Source organism: Cnephaeus nilssonii (genome assembly GCF_951640355.1).
Source record: "Cnephaeus nilssonii genome assembly, chromosome: 16".
Lineage (NCBI taxonomy): Eukaryota > Metazoa > Chordata > Mammalia > Chiroptera > Vespertilionidae > Cnephaeus > Cnephaeus nilssonii.
Window position 1 is genome coordinate 43,643,692 of NC_137087.1, and position 19,830 is coordinate 43,663,521.

Consider the following 19,830-nt stretch of genomic DNA (forward strand, 5'->3'; position numbering starts at 1 on the left):
AACCAGTTAATATGGATTTTGTAATCAAAGAAAATACGATAATTTCAAGAGAAACATCAAAAGTGCTTTATTCAAAGTAATGTCCATCGCTAGCTACACATTTCCCCCATCTTTCAGGTAAATTGTGGATACCATCCCAATAGAACTTTTCTTGTTTTGAGGCAGACCATTCAGAGACCTAATTTTCCACTTCTTTGTACATTTTGAAGTGCTGCTCAGAAAGTGCGTGTGCTATCGATCGGAACAAGTGGTAATCTGAAGGAGCAATTCAACAAAATAGCATACATATCAAATTGCATATATATCAACATATGTGTAACTCCATCTATTGAAAAAAATCCGCATTATTAACTGGTACACCTAGTAAATTCCACGAGTCAAGAAAAATGGAAACTGTGCTTTCAAAATTCTTATGCCAGGTACTAGTGATCACTTCATAAGTTATAGAAATGTCTACTCGCTTTTATATAGCTGAAATTAATAAATCAACTGTAATTAAACATATTTTTAAATTATTTAAAAATTCTCATACTAGGGAGGCAGTGTTCTGGGAGGGGTACAAGAAAAGCCTCTGTAGTTAAGTAAAACTACTAAATAAAGTGGCTACCTAGTGAAAGGGGCAAGAAAGCCTTGGAAGCATATTAAGACAACAGAAAAGAATGGAGACATATGGAAAACACAAATCACTGATAGTAAAATAATTTTATTTAGTTTCTTTTTTTAAAAAAAGGTAGCATTTCACATACAAATTTAGACTCAAGATTACAGTATATATTTGCCAAAAGGAACATCCCTGAAGGAGGACTAGACCTAGTGCTCAGTGAGCACAGGGAAGCACACTTCAAGTGGAAGTACTTTCTTTAAAACTTCACCAGGTGATTTCCCTGCTCCTCAACTCTGCCACCAGGGCTTGTGGCTTGTAAGATAACCCACATCCATCACTTTGGGGCAGCAACTTTTAGCTCATGGGAATAGAAAACATCGCTAGTAATGAAAGCACAAAAACCAATGATCCAAGTTTCCCACAACAATCATTATCTGCAGCAACAATATATGACAGGTGAAGAGTTTATTTTTAGTTCAAAAGTTCTTTTGAGGGCTAGAGAACACAAAATTCACTCAAAAAGAGAATGCATACAATTAATGAGCAAAAATGAAAAAATGATTCTCTACATATTACAAATGCTTTTATAGGATAAGGCCCAAGGAAAAGACCCACTCAAATCTGGGATTCCATTCCCATATAAAGTGTTTGGCACAACTCACAACTGTCATGAGACTGAGAGTCAGCTGAGAGGTTGCTGGAAGGATCCCAGGACGTTTCTGTCTGGCTTGAACAAAGTCTACACAAAAGGTCTTAACAAGCTGCACATACTCAGGCCTAACTATGGGGCACACTATTTTAAGAAAGTTAATCTTTAAGGAAAAAAATGTCCAGGTGAAATAGGTCTCTCATAGCCACAGATTAATCTGTCATCCTCTCATGGAAGATTAAATCCACTGGCTGCCCAGGAAGTCAGTGGAATCCTAATCTCCTAGGGAAGGTGAAGCTGGAGAACAACTTTGATTTCAGCATCTCAGGGCCAATAGGGAAGGAGACAAAAATGACCAAGTTACTCTTTGTTCCACACTATGTAGGCTCCTGATGCACAATATTGAGAAGGAGAATTAGTGTGCTAGTAACCATGGCAGCCTAGAATATAGCCTTTAGGCAGAGGTACTAGGGCAAATGAATGTACCCCAAATCCAGTTTAAAAACTTCCTGCAGTTATGATACAATACTGTGCAGTGAATAGCTAGGAATTGTATGATGCTCCTATTTCTGGTAAAGCCCTGTCTTGCTCTTGGCCAGCCAGAGCTGAGAGGTGACTTATAAGGAGTTGTCTGTGACAAGAAACCAAGTACCTTAGTCACACACAGCCTGAGGCAGTGACACAGTCATTACCCAATGGAGGAGAATTCAGGTCCCCAGAACTTTGATTCAAAGCCAACGTTTCATCTCATCCAAAACTTCAAACCAAGCTCTACCTCTGAGCCTACTAATGCAATAAACTAGTGATTAGGAATCTCTACAAGGAATCTGGTTGAGTGGCAAGGTGCATGTCCCAGCAAGCCACCAACTTGACTGTAGGAAAACAAAAAGGTGCAAATTGTATCAAGTAAATGGTTGCTCAACTGGAAGATCATTTCCTGGGGAACTTCAGCAGACTAGATGCTAATCACATGGATGTACACTGCAGACCCTAGAGAGAGCCTGGGTCCCAGGTGTAGTGAGTCTTCTTTACACTTACCACATCCTGGCCGTCTTCTCTCTGGCCTTCTATCTCTTGAGTGGCTGAGCACATATTTCCCCTGGGACCAATGTAAACATTATTCAATAGATCTCAGCTTAGGAAAACACAGCTTGTTATGTATTTAGTGTTTAACATTCCAGTGCAGGCAGTATCTTAGCATTAGACTTTCTTTCGTTCATGAGTACCAGTTTAGCAAGGATCACACACAGCATACTTGATAAAACTGTGGCTGAAAAGACCATTTGGGTGCCAGATAGCTGGCTCTATCCTGGAATCAGCTGATAAGCCAGGACTACCACAGGAGAGGCAGAACACACGAGCACAGGGAGTCGCGTAACCATTATTCCCACTGAACCCCTTGGGCCACATCTTGATATGGGAGAACATTTCCACCTCTTGCATCAACCTATGCTTTCCTTCTTTTGGACAGGGCTCTCTCCAGAGGGTTCAGCAGCATCCTTAGAGAGGAGAGGAGAGCTTTTCCTTCCAGTCCTAACATCTGAATATTTCACAGCACAAGAGGCGTCCACGAACATGCTCGGAATGTTGCTGCCAAAGTAGATCTTACTGTTAGAAGCAATGGCCTGGTACCTTCTGAGCTCCAGATACTCCGGGGTCAATTTGTGCTGTGTGGGGACAAACAGGAGCAGAGGCATCAGGACACTTTGGTGCAATATGCATCCCTCTATTTCCTTACACACATTTCCCTATTGCTCTACTGATATCATTACTCAAATCTGAATTGTTGCAATGACCCTCTCTCACTTTGAAGTGTGGCTATCACATTAATAGCTATATTCCAGACTTGAAGTTCATTCAACAAGCTGTTATAATGTAGGAGAATCTGTTTATTTTTTAATTTTAAAAAAAAAAAAGGTTGGGGGTGATTTTGAGGAACAATGAATGATAACTCACTAAGTAATGATGATAACATTTCCATAATGACTTGTGGCTGCTGAAGTACTTCCATATGTACTTTATCATTTCATCCAGCTGAATCAACCTGGGATCGGTCTGGAATTTCTGCTGGCTCTCCTGATATATGAACAGGTCAATGGATGGGAGTGGCAGAGCTTCACAGGAAGGGCCTGGGCTCAGAACCTTATAATCAATCACCTGTGATTCTGCTTTTCTTGATCACATTTCAGAACTAGAAAATATCTCAAGAAATCACCTGGTCTGGCCTCTTGCCGCTACCCAGAAACTGGATGTTTAATCTGTTTGTGATGGACAGATGTTTGTCAATCATCAGGTTTCTCTCCCTGTCACAGTGTCTTGTTTAAATCGTGATGCTAAGATATATCCAATCACAATCTCTCTGGGTTTGATTAAAACTTATTCATTTCCAATGATCCTTAAAATATACTCCAAAGCCTCTCAGAGCCTTCCCTAGTGATTCTCTCCTCATCTCAAGTCCCAGCCTGTCCTCCAGGCAAAAGCCCATCTTGTTCTTCACAGCCCTCTGACATCTTCCACTCCTGGACCTACACCTTTTCCAGTTGACTCATATCCCCTGCTGAAACTCTGCCATTAAATCTGTTCACCGTGTATAAACTTTCTAAAAGCCTTATTATATATTACTTTCTAAAGCCTTATTATATATATAGGTCAATATGTGGATAGCATTTTTCAAAGTGACATAAAACTACTTGCTGCCCTTTTGGCATAGGCTGATTTCACGACAAGATCTGGGTATTTGTGCCTGGTCAGCCTCTCCCATGACAGATTTGAAATGTTAGTTTTGTAAACTCAAGTTTCTCATCTCGCCTTCATCTTGACCAAACTCCATTCCGTTTCTATAGAGCTGTGTCCTCCAATGTGTTAAGTGTATTTCTAAATTCATACTGAATTTCAAGTCTTATCATTTCTTCTGAATACAGATTATTTTGCTCTTTTCTAAATCAAAAGAGTTTAAGCTCTGTCTCTACCTTCAATCTTTACTACAATCCTGGAAACTATATCCTATACCTTAGCAAACTCTGTCTCCATTCTTTCTGTCCAATCTACTCTACAACTAATAACCTTATAAACCTTGTTCATCTCCTTCCCTTCTCAGAAAGCCATGGGGGTTCTAGCTGCCTCTTAATTAAATAATTTCTGTTAACTAGGCCTGTAGTCTCTAGACCTAAACTTACCCTAGTCCCTACACAAAAATTGGTCACCCATACATCACCCAACCTCCTTTCTCAAGTTATTACACATAAAATGCCTCATGACTAGAACATTTAAAAAGCCCAGTAAACAAGCAATACTCAATTGGTAGCATTTGGAAACACGTGTGTATGGGGAGGGGTGTTGACTATTAAAATAATTGGCAAACACTACTGACATTTAGTAGGCAAGGGCCTGGGGTGCAAAATATCCCATAATGCATGAGATGATCTTCAACAATTAAGTAGTATCTCACTCCAAAATGCCAAGAATGTCTCGGATGAGAAATACTGCTTTAACAAGCTTACTCAAAAAACCTACCTTTTCTGGGAAGCAATTCTAAGTAAACTTTACTCTTCGGTTCTTTTTGTCATTTCAGAAGCCCCTCAATTTTCTTGATTACTGAATTCTTATATAGCAGTACAAATGAATGGCCATATGGCAAGCATGTCAAACTCAAAAGGCTAACACGGGCCAAATAAACAAGATTTAAGTTTGTGTGGGCCGCAACAAACAAAAGCTTCCATTTTCATAGAAACATAAATTTCGATAGAAACATGCTAAATACAAAGGACTGAAATAAATGAGTAATTGTTAACATAAAATAATAGAACATTTTAATAAAAATTAATATTTTTTCTTGAACATTAACTTACCAGACACTGAATAACTACATAAATTAAAAAGCGTAACACAAATTTCTATTTTTCTTGTTTTCTGAAAGTGAACTATTTCCTGTTGCGCACACCAAACAAGTCAGTACAAGACTAATGACATGGCAATCGGCTGCTAAAATATTCACTGCTAGTATTAGTGGAGAGAAATGGTGCGCCTGTGCGTAAGGCATGTAAGGGAAATGAATGCAACACGATTATAGTAATCAGTCAAGAGCGAATGTAGTAGTTCATTATTAATAATTATGTATAACAGGATATTGTAAAAATTAAGTTACAAAATTTTTATTAAAACGTTTCTTGCATACCGTTATATTAGCTGGGCTGCAAAAATATTCGTTGTGGGTCACATGTGGCTCATGGGACGCGAGTTTGACATGCTTGCTATATGGCATGTATTTTTATATATCTGCTTGCCTTTGTCATAGCTCCCCATTTTTTATACGCAAATATACAAAATTCCCTATCTAATAAGTGTATAATATATCTTGCTACGTGATTGGCTGATTCTAGAGGGTGTGACAGTAACTATCCTTTCTTGACACTGGATAAAATCTCCTTTATCACGTTAGAGCCCCCACAAGAGAAACCAAAACCCCAAACTGTATTACTAGGAGAGTGGCACAGAGAGCCAGTCACCTTGTTTGATGTGGCATATTTATGTGCAGCATAATATTCAGCATCTGCTTTTGCCTTCTCTCGGGCCAGGAAAGCGGCATCTAGCAAAACAACATAGGGTATTTAAAACAAAGGAAACTTGTGATCTATTTCCTCAGCTGGGTAACAAGTTCAGACTCTACTTTAGGTAACAGTCCCTTTCTCCACTGCCTGATACTTTGATCACTTACTTTACTTTAAAAGCATATACCAGTAACTCCAGCAGTTTTCAAATCCCAGTCCTCAGATAGCTTCTGAGGACTTAAATGGGAATACTCTTGTCAATGTTGAACAACTCCCAGCTCAGCTGAGCCCACTTCATTTTCCACCTAAAATTGCTCTTTCTCCACCCCCATCATCCAAAGCATTACAACCCACCCCACTCTTGGCTTCAAGTGAAATAATAAAATCCAGACATAAAAGCTCTGCTTTATTTACTGCATTTTCTCCCTCCCCTACCCCCGCATTTGATCCAAACAACAGAAAGCAGCAGTATATAAGCAGAAGAGGTTGAATATTTGGTCTCCAAGACTATGAGCTAAGAACAGCAACATCCCTCTGTGAAATCAAGGAGTTTGAGAGCTCTGTGAAAACCGTGGCTTCTTTTTTCCCAGCTAATTTTTATGGTGTGTTTTTTTTGTTGACAGGTAGGAAAGAAACTGGTTGTGTTGGGGTTTCTCATCTTATACATTCTTTACAACTGATTATGGGTAATTATCATACTGCCTGAGAACAAAGTGGGAGCTAATAAGTCGGAAAAGGAAAGGTTGAGTTAGCCAAAGTCACAAACCAAACCAAGAGCTAAGATATGTAATGGCAATTTTTAAAAAATTTACCTAGAATATCAAGTCAGTCACTTTCTTCAGACTATTCTGTCTATGGCCTTCCCACCCACCACAGAGCCCAACCCCTGGGGCAGAGAGGCAGATTAGGATAGTCAAAGCCTCTTTTTTTCTTGATGTACCTTCAATTTCAGATATGCGTTTTTCAGTTTCTTTCTCCATCACCTTCTGCTGAAACCAAATTTTTGCCACTTGTGCAATCTTCTCTGCTTCTATAATCATACAAAAGAAGACACATTCAAAAACATTTCCCTAGCTCCACAGGTACTTAGAATCGACAGCACACAGTCTAACGTTTACTTACATAAGGTGTTATGGACCGTTTCATTAAGTTTATCTAACCACATAGTAAACAACTCGATGGAAAAAAAGGGAGTCTATTTCCTACTTTACTGTTCTATTTTGACAGTGCTAATTTTGTGGGAAGGGGAATACAAAAGGTAATACTTCCAGTCCTTCAAGGGATTAAATAGCAATGGTCCACAAGCTAATGGGGGGAAAAAGATACTTCACTGAAATACTCAGAACAAAAACAGAGCAACGTAAATGCATGGCAAGGTAGGACAATTAATATAATGTGGCAGGAGAAAGAAAGGTAAGTTACACCAAGGAAGGCCTTCTAGAAGAAATCTTAAAGAAAATAATGGACATGACCTAGGTGGACAAGGCAGAAGGTGTAAACAAAGAAGGTACGAATGAGCAAGTGAGAGGTAATACAGAGTCAGCTGATAAGAGATACAACAAAAAATAAGAATAGAAAGAGGGCTAGAAGATACCTGTCTTGAGTGACAGCCTAAGGAATTTAGGCTTTAATATGCTCAGGATCAACTGTTAAATTGCCATAAAGGAAATAACACGATGAAAATAATATCAGAGAAGGAATATTCTGACTGCCATGGAAGGTAAAAGAGAAAGAAGGATAATTCATCTGAGAATGTAAAAACAGTGCTGGGAGTGAACAAGTTAGCTGCAGCAGGCCGTTACAGGTGGGGAAAATGAGAAACCTTCTTAGTAAACCTCTGGCCCAATCAAAGGATCCAGGACCAAGGGAGAAAGACTCTAATTAAACTTTTATTTCAATCACTGCATTTCTTGAAGAGCGTTCTCAATTCTCCTTTCAGACAAAGAAGGTGAATATTTTAACACATTTTATGCACTTCCCAGGGGAAATGCATAATGTTAAAAAAATTTCCAAGTGTTTTTTTCTTTCTAGAAGACAGTAGCCTTTTTCAACTACTTCAGGGCACATTTCCCTATCAGCCATAAAGTCAATTTATATCATACCACCCCAAAGATAGACTATATTCAACTGGGCTAGAAATTTAGTGATAAGCAGAAACTCAAGATAAAGCTTGAATAAAAGGTGGGGGGATCTGGCATCTGCAGCTAGAACCCCGAGACCGGTGTTTCAACATAAGGGAAGTGCTGCCATAGCCCCATTGAACACCGCTCTTTGATGCGTGTGGATAAAGCCATGAAGAGTATGACTGAACTTCGTCTAGAAAAATGGTGGAGTAGGCTAATGAGAAAAATCCTTCAGCTAACAACACCTTAAAGGAGCAACTTTCAACCTTTTCATCTCATGGCACACATAAACTCATTACTAAAATTCTGCAGCACACCAAAAACTATATTTTTTTGTCAATCTGACAAAAATAGGGTATACTATTGATTCATTCGTATCGGACAACTATTGTTGTGTTCACTGCTGTGATTTTTTTATTGGACAATCTAAGGGACAGAGGTCAGTGCCCTGACTAGTCAGGTATTAAAAATTCTTACAGCACACCAGTGTTCCTGCCTTGGCACACTGGTTGAAAATAACTGCTTTAAAGTGCTAGATAAAATTTAACCAATTTGTTTTTTAACGCATGACTGAGATTCTAAGAAAGAATTTGTTTTTTAACCCAGGGCTGAGATTCTAAGAAAAAAATGGGAGCTCAAGAGACATAAGCAAAGGGAGAGATGAGAGTCTGTATAGTGGCAGCCCAGGGGTGGTTATTAGACAAGTAAGGGAGAAGAACTTGGGTTATTGCCCAGGCAGGGCCAGAAGATGAGGCCCTGAGATGTTGGAACTGAGACGCCTGTATACAACAGAGACAGCTACAGAACTGCAACTCCAGTGAGGCTAAAAAACTCTATCTTGCCCGACCAGTATGGCTCAGTGATTGATCATCAACCTATGATTCAGGAAGTCATGGTTCAATTCACAGTCAGGGCACATGCCCAGGTTGCATGCTCGGTCCCCAAGTAGGGGGCGTGCAGGAAGCCGCCTACCATTGATTCTCTCTCATCACTGATGTTTCTATGTTTCTCTCTCTTCCTCTCTGAAATCAGTAAAACTATAATAATTAAAGAAATTAATTAGTAAAAACTCTTTCTACCAGCCCAGTGAGAAGTAAGCTTTTCTCTACCTGGACACATCATAGTGAAACTGGAGAATACCCAAAGACAAAGAGAAAAATCTTAAAAGTAAAAAGAGAAGAAGAGGCAAAACAAAAATAAAATAATACCACCAAAGTAACAAAGAATAATAATTGAGTTTAGAATTATAGGCTAAATTATCATTCAAGAATGAAACAAAAGCATTTCAGACCAAGAAAAACTGAGCAAGTTTCCACTCTAAGCCTTCACTGAAAAAAACTAGCAGGAAAAAAAAAATGAATTGCCAGAAACAATGGAGAAGAAAAAATTACATAATACATGTAAAAATTGAAATAAATATTTACTGTAAGAATCAACGATGATGATACTTAATGGGGGAATAAAAACAACATGAAACTAAAATACTAGACAACAGTAATATAAAAAATTGGAGGACAGTGATAAGAATTAAAGTATTTTAAGGTATTATTCAAGAAGAGAATAGAATAACTTTAGACTTTGTCAAGTCAGATATGCTTGTTAACATTTTACAGGTCATGACTAGTTATAATTCTAAAAACTAAATGTAAAACTTCCAATCAAGTAAAAGAATAAAGAAAATCCAATCAATTCAATATCCATCAGAAAAGAGGGGGAAAATAAGCAGAGAAAAAGATGCATGATAAATAGCACAAAATTAAATAATATAAATAAACCCAACATAGCAGTAACCACAATAAATATAAAAAGACTAAACTCACCAGTTAAAAGACAGATTCTCACATTGGGTAAGATAACAAAATCCAGCTATATGCTGTTTACAAGAGACACACCTAAAACATAATGACATAGAAAAGTTGAAAGTAAAAGGATGCGAAAAGATACAACAAGAAAATAACTAATCAAAAGAAATCTGGTATAGCTATATTATCATCAGAAAAAATAGACCTTAAGCCAAAAACATGTTTGGGATAAAGAGGGTTACTACATAATGGGTGCAATTTTCCTAGGAGATATAACAATCTAAACCTGAATGCTCGTAATGATATAGCCCCAAAACACATAAAGAAAAAAATTATAAGTTAACAAATCCATAGTCATAGTGGGATTTAACACACCTTTCTCAGTAACTGATAGCTCAAGAAGGGAAAAATTGGAAGAATACAGATGTGAACAACACCAGCCTCACCTAATGGTTATACAGAGAAACCTGCATCCAGCATATAGAGAATGTACATTCAATCTTTGTAAGCAGGCAGAACATTTACCAAAAAAGGACCATGTATTGATAGGCCACAAAGCAAATTTCAACAAATACTTAAGAATTCATATAACAATGATGATATTTTCTGACTATTGGAAATCAACACTGAAAAGGTAGCCCCCTGAAAACCCTTTTAATAATTCATCAGGCAAAGAAATCATAATGAAAATGTTTTTTTAAATTAAAACTGAAAACCAGTAATAAACTACATTTCAAAATTTGAGATATACCTAAAGCAGAACTTAGAAGAAAACATATAAGCTTACATATTTTCATTAGAAAAGACTGAAAACTAAAGAATTAAGTAACTCAGTAAGTTAGAAAAGAACCAATAAGTAAGCTCAAAAAGGTAGAAGGAAAGAAATAATAAAACTAAGTGTGGTATTATTTTTTTAAAAGTGACAATAGAATCAACCAAATTAAAATTCAGTTCTTTGAAAAGATGAGTAAAATAAGACAGACCTCTGGCAAAATTGATTCAGAAAAAAAAAGGCACAGTAAATAATATTAAAAATAAAAAGGGAGCAGCATACCAATTTGGTAGAGGTTTTTAAAAATCAAAAAAGAATTCTACAAATTTATGCCCCCAAATTTGAAATAGCAGATGAAATGGACCATTTTCTAGAAAAATATAACTACCAGAACTCAAAAAGAAACAAATATCTGAGTAGACTTATATGCAATAAAGAAATTAAAACAGTAAGTTAAGTATTACCACAAAAAAAACAAGCATACAAAACAAACACACAAACAAATGCAAACCCCACTGGACCAAGATGGCTTTTACAAGTGAGTTCCATCAAATCTACAAAGAAGAGATAATATGTAGTTTATACAAAATGTTCTAGAAAAGAAGAAATGTTCTGCATCTCATTTTGAGGCTAATGTAACCATGATACAAAAACAAAACAAAACCTGACATTTAAGGATAGAAGGAAAAAATATATAAGCTGATCTCATTTATTAAAATAAAAACACTTTACAGAAATAACCAGCAAACCATATAGAGAAATGTATTGGGGTGAACCTCCTACATTATGACCAAGTGGGTTTATCCCAGGAAGACAAAATAATCCAGTAACAGAAAATCTATTACTATAATTCACCATGTTAACAGCTTTAAAAAGAAAAAGTATATGGTCATTTCAACAGATACATAAAAAATTCTAAAAGTTTTAACAGCCATTCAGGATAAAATCTCTTGGCAAGCAAGAGGCAGAAGGAAACTTCACTAAGCCAATAAAAGTTAAGTACAGCCAACATCATTGGGACTATGTAAAGTTAGGAACAAGACAAGAATGCTTATTACCATCTTTCTTTTCAATAAGGCATAACCTAAAGCAGTAAGATAGAACTAAAAAGTGTGGGACTACAAAGGAAAAAACAGAACTGATTTGAAGACAGTATGATTGCTTAAATGGGAATTCCAAGACTATTAGAAATATCATTTTGAACAAGATTGCTAAGTGAAAAAACCAACAGCATACCTACACAAAAGCAAAAAAGTTAGAAAAAGTACCTTCAAAAAAGGAGCATATTTATAATAGCAAAAAAGTTAACATATAGAAATAAATCTCTAACAAAGAATATGCAAGAACTTTAAGAAGAAAATGACAGTTTTTGAAAGACATTTCTCATAAATGGAGAAATACAACAGATTTATAAGACTCAATATCATAAATATTATAATTCTCTATAAAGTGATATATATAAGTAATACAATTCCAATCAAAACCCCAATACTGTATTTTACAGAACTTGAGGCACTGGTTCTAAAATGTATATGGAGGAATAAAGGGCCTCGGATAGTTTTCAAGCCAATTTTAGGAATAATTAGGGACAGTTAAGAGAAATAGTTAAGGAGAAACTTGCTCTCTCAGATAGAAAGACTTAACATAAAATTTACAATATTTAAAACAGGGTAATATTGGAGAAAGCTAGACCAAGAAATTAAAACAAAATACAGACTCAAGCAACAGAACAAACCATGTATAGAATCTTGTTGTATGACCAATGTGGCATTAGAAACAAGTAGAGGAAATAATGAACTATTTAAGTCCGAAGCCAATTGGTTTGCCATTTGAAAAAAATAAACCTGAATTCCTATGTCACACTAAACACTAATATAAATTCCAAATGGATTCAAGACCTAAATATGAAAAGCAAAACTACAAAACTTTTAGAATAAAATCATTATTTGGGGGCTAAGAAAGAATTCCTAAACAAGATGGGAAAAGCACAAACCAGAAAGGAAAAAATTGATGAATCGAACTAGTTGAAAATTAAATATATATGTCAAAAACATCATAAAGTTCAAAGACAAGCCACAAATTGAGAGAAGATATCTGCAGTGTATAAACATAGGAAAGGATTAAAATCCAGAAGATATAAAGAACTTCTACAAGTCAGTTCAAAAAACGTAATCAAATAATGGACTAATGATATTAACATGCAATTCACATACTACAAAAAAAGGGAAACCTGAATGGTCAATAACAATATTCAACTTTATAGTATTGAGGGAAATTCAACTGAAACTATGTGATACAATGTCCACCATCAAACTGGCATAAATTTTTTAAAGTTTGATAACTCCAAGGGTTGAGGAGGATGTGCAGAAATGAGATTCAATATGGCAACACATATACTGGAACTCAAATACTGCTGAACAGAAGGTGAAATGGAAAAACCACTTCAGAGAGCGATTTGGCAATAGATTATAAATTAGAAGATGTATATACCCTGTGACCCAGCAATTCTGCTTCGAGATATGTATTTGAGAGGAATCTTTGATAAAGCACACTTCTTTTGGGGTATTTCAACCTGTTAGGAATCAATATTTTATAAATTACTAGTAGCCCTACGCACGAATCCGTGCGCCAGTAGCTTACCAGTAGTTCGCTGCCACCCGCCTGTAGCTCTCAGCCTGCTGCCCCGCCCTCCTGTAGCTCCCCCCGCCCCTCCTCATAGCTTGCTGCCCTGCCCCCTCCTGTAGCTCTCCGCCACCCCACCCTCCTGCTGATCCGTGATCTGGTCCTTACTTGGTGGGTCATTACGCTTCAAGGTGTAACGACCATTTGCATATTACATCTTTATTATATTATATAATAAAAATGAAGTACTAAGAAAAATATTCAAAACAAAAGCACAAGCTCAAGTTTTTAATTAGATTCAACAGACATAAAAAAAAAGCTGAAGGAATTTTTAAACACCCATTCTCCATTTCTGTACTCCTCTCATTGTGGATCAGAAACAAAAAGCTGGTGACAGGGCACTGATCCACACCACATGTTGAGTAACACTATTCTAGGAAAATGCTTGCATGTGTTCACAGAGACCTGGATAAGGGCATTACTGCAGCACTCTTTGTAATAAGGAAAAACTAGAAACTACCTAACTATTCATTAGTGATCTATCAGAATAAATCAAGGTTTACTCATGAAAATACACAGTAATTAAAAACCAAGTAGATCATGTATCAATATGAATAAAACTCAAACAATGTTGGTTTAAAAAGGCAAGTTGAGGCCCTGGACAGTTTTGTTCAATGGTTAGAGTGTGGGCCCCAGGACTGAAGGGTCGAGGGTTCGATTCCAGTCAAGGATGCATACCTTGGTTGCAGGCTCGATCCCGGCCCCCGATGGGTGTGTGTGGGAGGCAGCCGATCTCTCACATCCATGTTTCTCTCTCTCTCCCCTCATCCCTTCCACTCTCTCTAAAAGTCAAGGTAAGAAATAACAACAACAACAACAAAAAACAAGTTATGAAATAAAAGGTAGAGTCTGATAGCATTTTTGTAGTTTAAAAGAATCTGTGAATTATCACATTCTTTCAGCGAAAGTATCAAAATATGGGTAGAAAGCTATACATCAACTTCAGAATACAAGCTACTCTGTGAAGACGGGTCAAAAAATAAAACCAGGGAAGGGTCTACAGGAGGCTTCAAACAGATATATAATTTTCTTAAAGCAAATATGATTTGAAGAAAATATGGCAAAAAGTTAAGCCTTCATTATATTGTTCTCTGTATATTCTGCATATTTGAAATATTCAATGAAAAACTCCTTAAGCTTTCAGCATCCAAGAACAAACAACTGGGGGCTTAAAATGGCAATTTAATATACAGTACCCTGGAGTGTTAGGGAAGTCACTGGTTCCTGTAAGCAATCTTGCTGCTTTCGGAGGTGGTATTATTCATCTATCCAGATAAAACTAGTTGCATGCCAACAGCAAGGATACATACTATAATCTTGCGCTTTTGCCTAAAACTTCTCTCTCCTAAATATGTATAAACAAAAACCCTATTCCACAGAGGCTAGACTGCCCCCAAATCCTGTCTACTTTCCCAGTCCTTGAAAAAGACAACAGTCGTGGCAGCCAATGACATGGTGGAGAGCCAAAGAACTTTATTACGTACTGGCCTCATCTGCTTTTAAAGGCTTTAGAAAATCTGACTGTATAAAGAAGTTTCCAGAATTCTAAACTATGTATGATTCAATCTTATTTGAGTCCCATCAATATCTAATATGAAGCTGACAAAGAACAGGACAAACTCACAACACATGTACTCAGAGACAGCCATTTCGGAAATAAATCCAAATACCTATAATAGCCTTTTTCCGCTCTGTCTCAGCTTCTTTCTCCACCACCTTTTGTTTCTGGGTAGCTATAAGAAGTTTTGTCTTCTCAGCCTCCCTGTAGACAAAATATTATAAAAATTAGAAATAACATGCAGTCACAGGAAGTAATTCTGATTCTATAGTGGGTCAGAGAACCATCTTCAACAAGAACTTTTTGAATCATTAAGATAGGCAAAGAGAGGCGTTACCCTATTTTATATACAATGAATCTGAGGTTGAAATGTTAAATGATTTGCCCAAAGTTACCTAGAGATAGGAATCAAATTTAGCACCTTTGAATTTTAATTTGACTTTTTCCTCTAACTGTATGATAGAAAGGCCTGTGATTTGGAAGTATCTGGAGTATATAAATGCTCCTTTGCTGTTAGGCCTCCGTCTAGCCCATACAGCATCTCTGGGCCAATTAGCAAAAGGCACCGACTTCTGGGTAGATGCAGTCCTTAGGTGCATGGTTTTGCAAGCAGAACAGGGCTGGATTTCAGTCCCTCTTCAGGCAGACACCCTTGTGCAGTGGCCTTATTTGCTGTATGAAAGATAAAACTAGATGGCAGTTTACTAGGTGGTGAACCGGGGCTCAATGTAAGAAAAAATTTTCTAAGAATCTGAGTTTTCTAATAATGGAAATGGCTGACATATCACTAAAAGTATGTACAAGTGGCAATTGGGTGACCACATGGCAGGAATGATATTTTAAAAATTACTATTAGGTGAGTGGTTAGCTTGGATGATCTCAAGATGGCTTTAATTCTGGAAATACAATAGTCTATAAAATTAGGAAAGATCCAGAATTATCTGAAAAGTAACTCCAATGATTTCCCCAAAACATTTACCCAAAGCTCTTGCCTTTCCTCCTGCCAACACTAATAAAGACATAAAATGACATACTGGATACTATGAGGAATTTGAGAGCAGAGAACACATAGTATTCATCTTTCCATCACCAGAAGCCAACATATTGAAAGCCTAACACCATAATGAGCCTTCAACAAATACTTTTTTCTATTAATGGATCAGGCCCATGATCTATTCAGCTCCGCATTCTGTGCTTTACAGTTTTTTTGTGTGTGTTTTTCTAAAATATATTTTTATTGATTTCAGAGAGGAAGGGAGAGGGAGAAAAAGACAGAAACATCAACGATGAGAGAGAATCATTGATCAGCTGCCTCCTGAGCCAGCAACCTGGGCATGTGCCCCGACCGGGAATTGAACCATGACCTCCTCGTTCATAGGTTGACGCTCAACCACTGAGCCACACAGGCCGGGCAATGCTTTACAGTTTTTAAAAAGCGTTCCTTTTCTACAATGAAAAAAGGGAAAATAAAACTCTGCATAATAAAAGATAGACTGGGGAACAATAGGACTTAGAAGTATGTCACTCCATAAACTATTAGTATTATTACATGTTGGATCCCTTGTATTTATACATCTGTTGTATCCCTTTTACAAAGTTACTTTTCCAGCATTGCATATTTTTCCTCTTAACATGTCAGCCAAATTTTCTAGACTTTGTTTCTTCTTCTCAGTACTGTCATATGAGAATAATATTGCCATTTTGACTATGGTAAGTATTCCTCTAAAAAGAATCTTCTAAAAACACTTAGAAACTAATTTCATGTCAAGCAAGTAACTTCTCATACCCAGTCAGCCCTGGACACATAAAAAAGAAAATAATCTCAGGAGTCAATTCAGGAAAAGCTTCCCCAGGGGCAAATTGTAAAGACTCAGGTCTAACTTTAGATACGCAACCACATACAAACCAAACCTTATACCAAGAAAGAGTCTATTCTGACCATTATAACACAGTAACAAAATGTAGGCACTCTCTTCAACCTTAACAGCTAGAACTCTTTTTCTCCCCTATTAATATTTAATTCAAGGTATTATTCACAACACAATTACAGCTCCTTAGGCTTCCAACCATAGTTCTACAGCCATCTGCACCCTTAGCCACTGAAGCTGCTCCTGAAATGTCCACAGGGAGAAAACTAGTAAGAGTCTAGTGGGAATTAGGACACTAGAATAGGCAATACGGTAGAACCTCGGTTCTGGAACTTAATTCCTTCCAGAAGGCTGCTCTAGAAGAGATTTATTAGAAAACCAAAATATTTTTTACCATTAGAAATAATGTAAATTGAATTAATCCATTCCAGACCCTCAATGATTCCCTATTTTAATCTTTGTTACAACATACAGTACATGTCTAAGTTACTGTTTAAGCTATCATGAAATACTATAAAAACAAAAAGGATATGAAATGTAAATGAAAATTTAGCAGAAATAAAATGAAATATACAGATCAGACATGCAAACACTTCTATCATGCTTTGCAATTAAGTCTTTTTTAAACTCTATCATGTTCTTACAACTTTCCTTTCACTTTGCCGCTATCACTAAATTTCTTGGTTCCCATGGTGACTTACTGTATGTGTTTAATAATAATAAGCAGCCACAAAAGCAAAACACACGAAAATATTCACAGCACAATTTCCTGAGATGTTAACAGGAGGTTTAGCGGTAAAATGACTCAAATTTACACATTCTCTCCTTTGTTGCCTGAGAGATGAGTAACTGATCATGAAAGGGTTGTTGGGTCGAGAACCCAAATTTTGTTTGACAGTTGAGACATTTTCTGTGAACTGAAATTGTTCAAGATGGGGGACGTTCAAGAACCGAGGTTTGACTGTATTATTAGAATTAAAGTATGGAATACAAACACATAACACACCCCAGAATGTAATATCTCACACAGACATTTCCTTTAGACTGGTATATTAATATGTAGACAGCCCTAAATAAAATATTGGGATCCCATGCACATTACTCACATTAACTCAAAATTTCTTCTTATGGCTTCTGGGATTTTGGGTTTTGTAACACGCACAGCCTAAAAAATAAAAGTGAAAAAAAGCCAAAGTATATTTGAAAAATGAATCTTCAAACTAAATCTTCTATAGAAGAGCTCCTCAAGTGAAACTAACGAAACAACTACGACATGGCTAGCTGCCTACTAACACCTGTGGGGATCCCACGAGAAAAATCTACTTTTCAGCCATCACACCAATAATCAAGGATAAGCTACTTCTTGTTTCCAAAAAAAACACCAAAAAAAACCCTGACTACAAGAAAAACCATTCTACCAGTTGAGGAAATAAACTCCTGTAGGGAACAAGTTCTCTCTTAAAAGACTTTTCACAAAGCTCTTTAGTTGGATATTTTGATTCCTTTACCAATTTTCAAACCAAAGAAATAAAAGACAGGTAAAATTCCCAGATTTAAATTGTTAAGTAGAAAACAACCAAGAACAAATATGAAAACAAAAAACCCAGGTGAGTACATGCAACTTAACAAAGTGAGTAGTAAATGAATTTACCACTTTCTAAACCAGCAATCACTCAGTACTGGCTATAAACAAACAGCCAAAGACAGAAGGAAAACAAATACCAATTAATAGCTTATATTCTTTCTAGAATCTCACTAAGAACAAAGTCTATTTGCCTTTGTAGACACTGTTTGGTAGAAAATTTGTTTTCCTAACCAGTGTACTTTGACATACTTGGGAAGTGTAGTTTTTGAAGGCTGACTTTTCTACATATAGGACTTGATCTCTCACAACATTTTGGTTTTACTAGTTAAACAGCCCTCACTCCCTCCTACATGGCAAGCATACACAAAACACTTTGCTGATCTGAAAGTTAATTTTCCTCTGAAAACTGGTTAAACTTTTATTTTTTAAAAAACTGATTTTTAGAGAGAGAGGGAGAAGGGGAGAGAAACATTGATGTGAGAGCCAAACATCAATTGGCTCCCTCCTGCACGTCCCCTACCGGGGATCAAGTTGGAAACCCAGGCATGTGCAAGAATCAAACCTGCAACCTTTCAGTGCATGGGACAATGCCCAACCAGCTGAGCCACATTGGCTAGGGCTTCTTTCCTCTCCCCTTCCCCTCCCCTTTTCTTCACCTTCCTGCCTTCCCTTCTCTTCCCTTCCTTTTCTTCCTCCCTTCCTCATTCATTCATTCATTCATTCATTCATTCATTCATTCAACTGGCTAAACTTTTAAGCAAGGAAGACTTTAAACACATGCCCTTCTTTTAAGGCATTTGAAAAAAACCTTTTTACAATGTTTAAGCAACATAGCCTTCCTTACGTGAAAGCGAACAGTCAAATCTGCACATAATTTTGAGGACTATCATAACTTATTATAAAAATTAGAGTGAAATGGCTTAAGAAACTGGGGACTGTGGTGAAAACACTCATTACCAGCTGAAGGTGAGGCATGTAAGACCATAAGGAACAATTCCTGGAGATATCCAGAAGACAAAAATTCAGAACCAGAATTGGTGAGAGATGCCATGTGACTATCAGAAATACCAACGATTTCCAATACATTTTAATATGTTTCAAAGAAAAGCATTGTCATATTGCATTTAAGTAAGAGATTAGCCATCTATCTTTTTAGTCTTACAAAAAGAAGAATAAAATAGAACTGCTTTCTATAGATGTTTATCTTGCTATATGAGGCTGAAGAACATACATGTTTGCCAATCTTGGGAAACCTTGTCATTTTCAAATCTGTGAAATTATAAAGACTTGTAATAGATACCATGAATAAGTTGCATTATGACATTTAAGAGAAAAAAAAAATCCCTAGCTGGTTTGAGAGAGCGTCCGCCTGCGGACTGAAGGGTCCCGGGTTCAATTCTGGTCAAGGGCTTGATTGCCAGTAGGGGGCGTGCACAAGATAACAGATCAATGATTCTCATCATTGATGTTTCTACCTCTCTTTCCCTCTCCCTCTCCCTCTCTGAAATAAAGCATATATATATATATATATATATATATATATATATATATATATATATATATCTCTCTCTCCAAAAACACTGACCAAAATGAACATACACATAGAGTAAGGAAAAACAACCCCACAGCCGAAACCGGTT

At 36.8% G+C, this 19,830-nt stretch overlaps 1 protein-coding gene across 1 annotated transcript in view; it reads right to left on the reverse strand.

Moving 5' to 3' along the window:
• Positions 1-553: 553 nt before the first annotated feature.
• ERLIN1 (ER lipid raft associated 1) overlaps positions 554-19,830 on the reverse strand; it is a 38,432-nt gene continuing 19,155 nt past the window's right edge. Inside the window, exons 8-12 of the mRNA XM_079793498.1 lie at positions 17,712-17,770; positions 14,850-14,941; positions 6,741-6,830; positions 5,759-5,838; positions 554-2,920 (exon numbers count right to left, since the gene is read on the reverse strand). Coding sequence (XP_079649624.1) covers positions 2,696-2,920; positions 5,759-5,838; positions 6,741-6,830; positions 14,850-14,941; positions 17,712-17,770 — 546 coding nt within the window. The 3' untranslated portion in view covers positions 554-2,695. The remainder of the gene's footprint in view (positions 2,921-5,758; positions 5,839-6,740; positions 6,831-14,849; positions 14,942-17,711; positions 17,771-19,830) is intronic.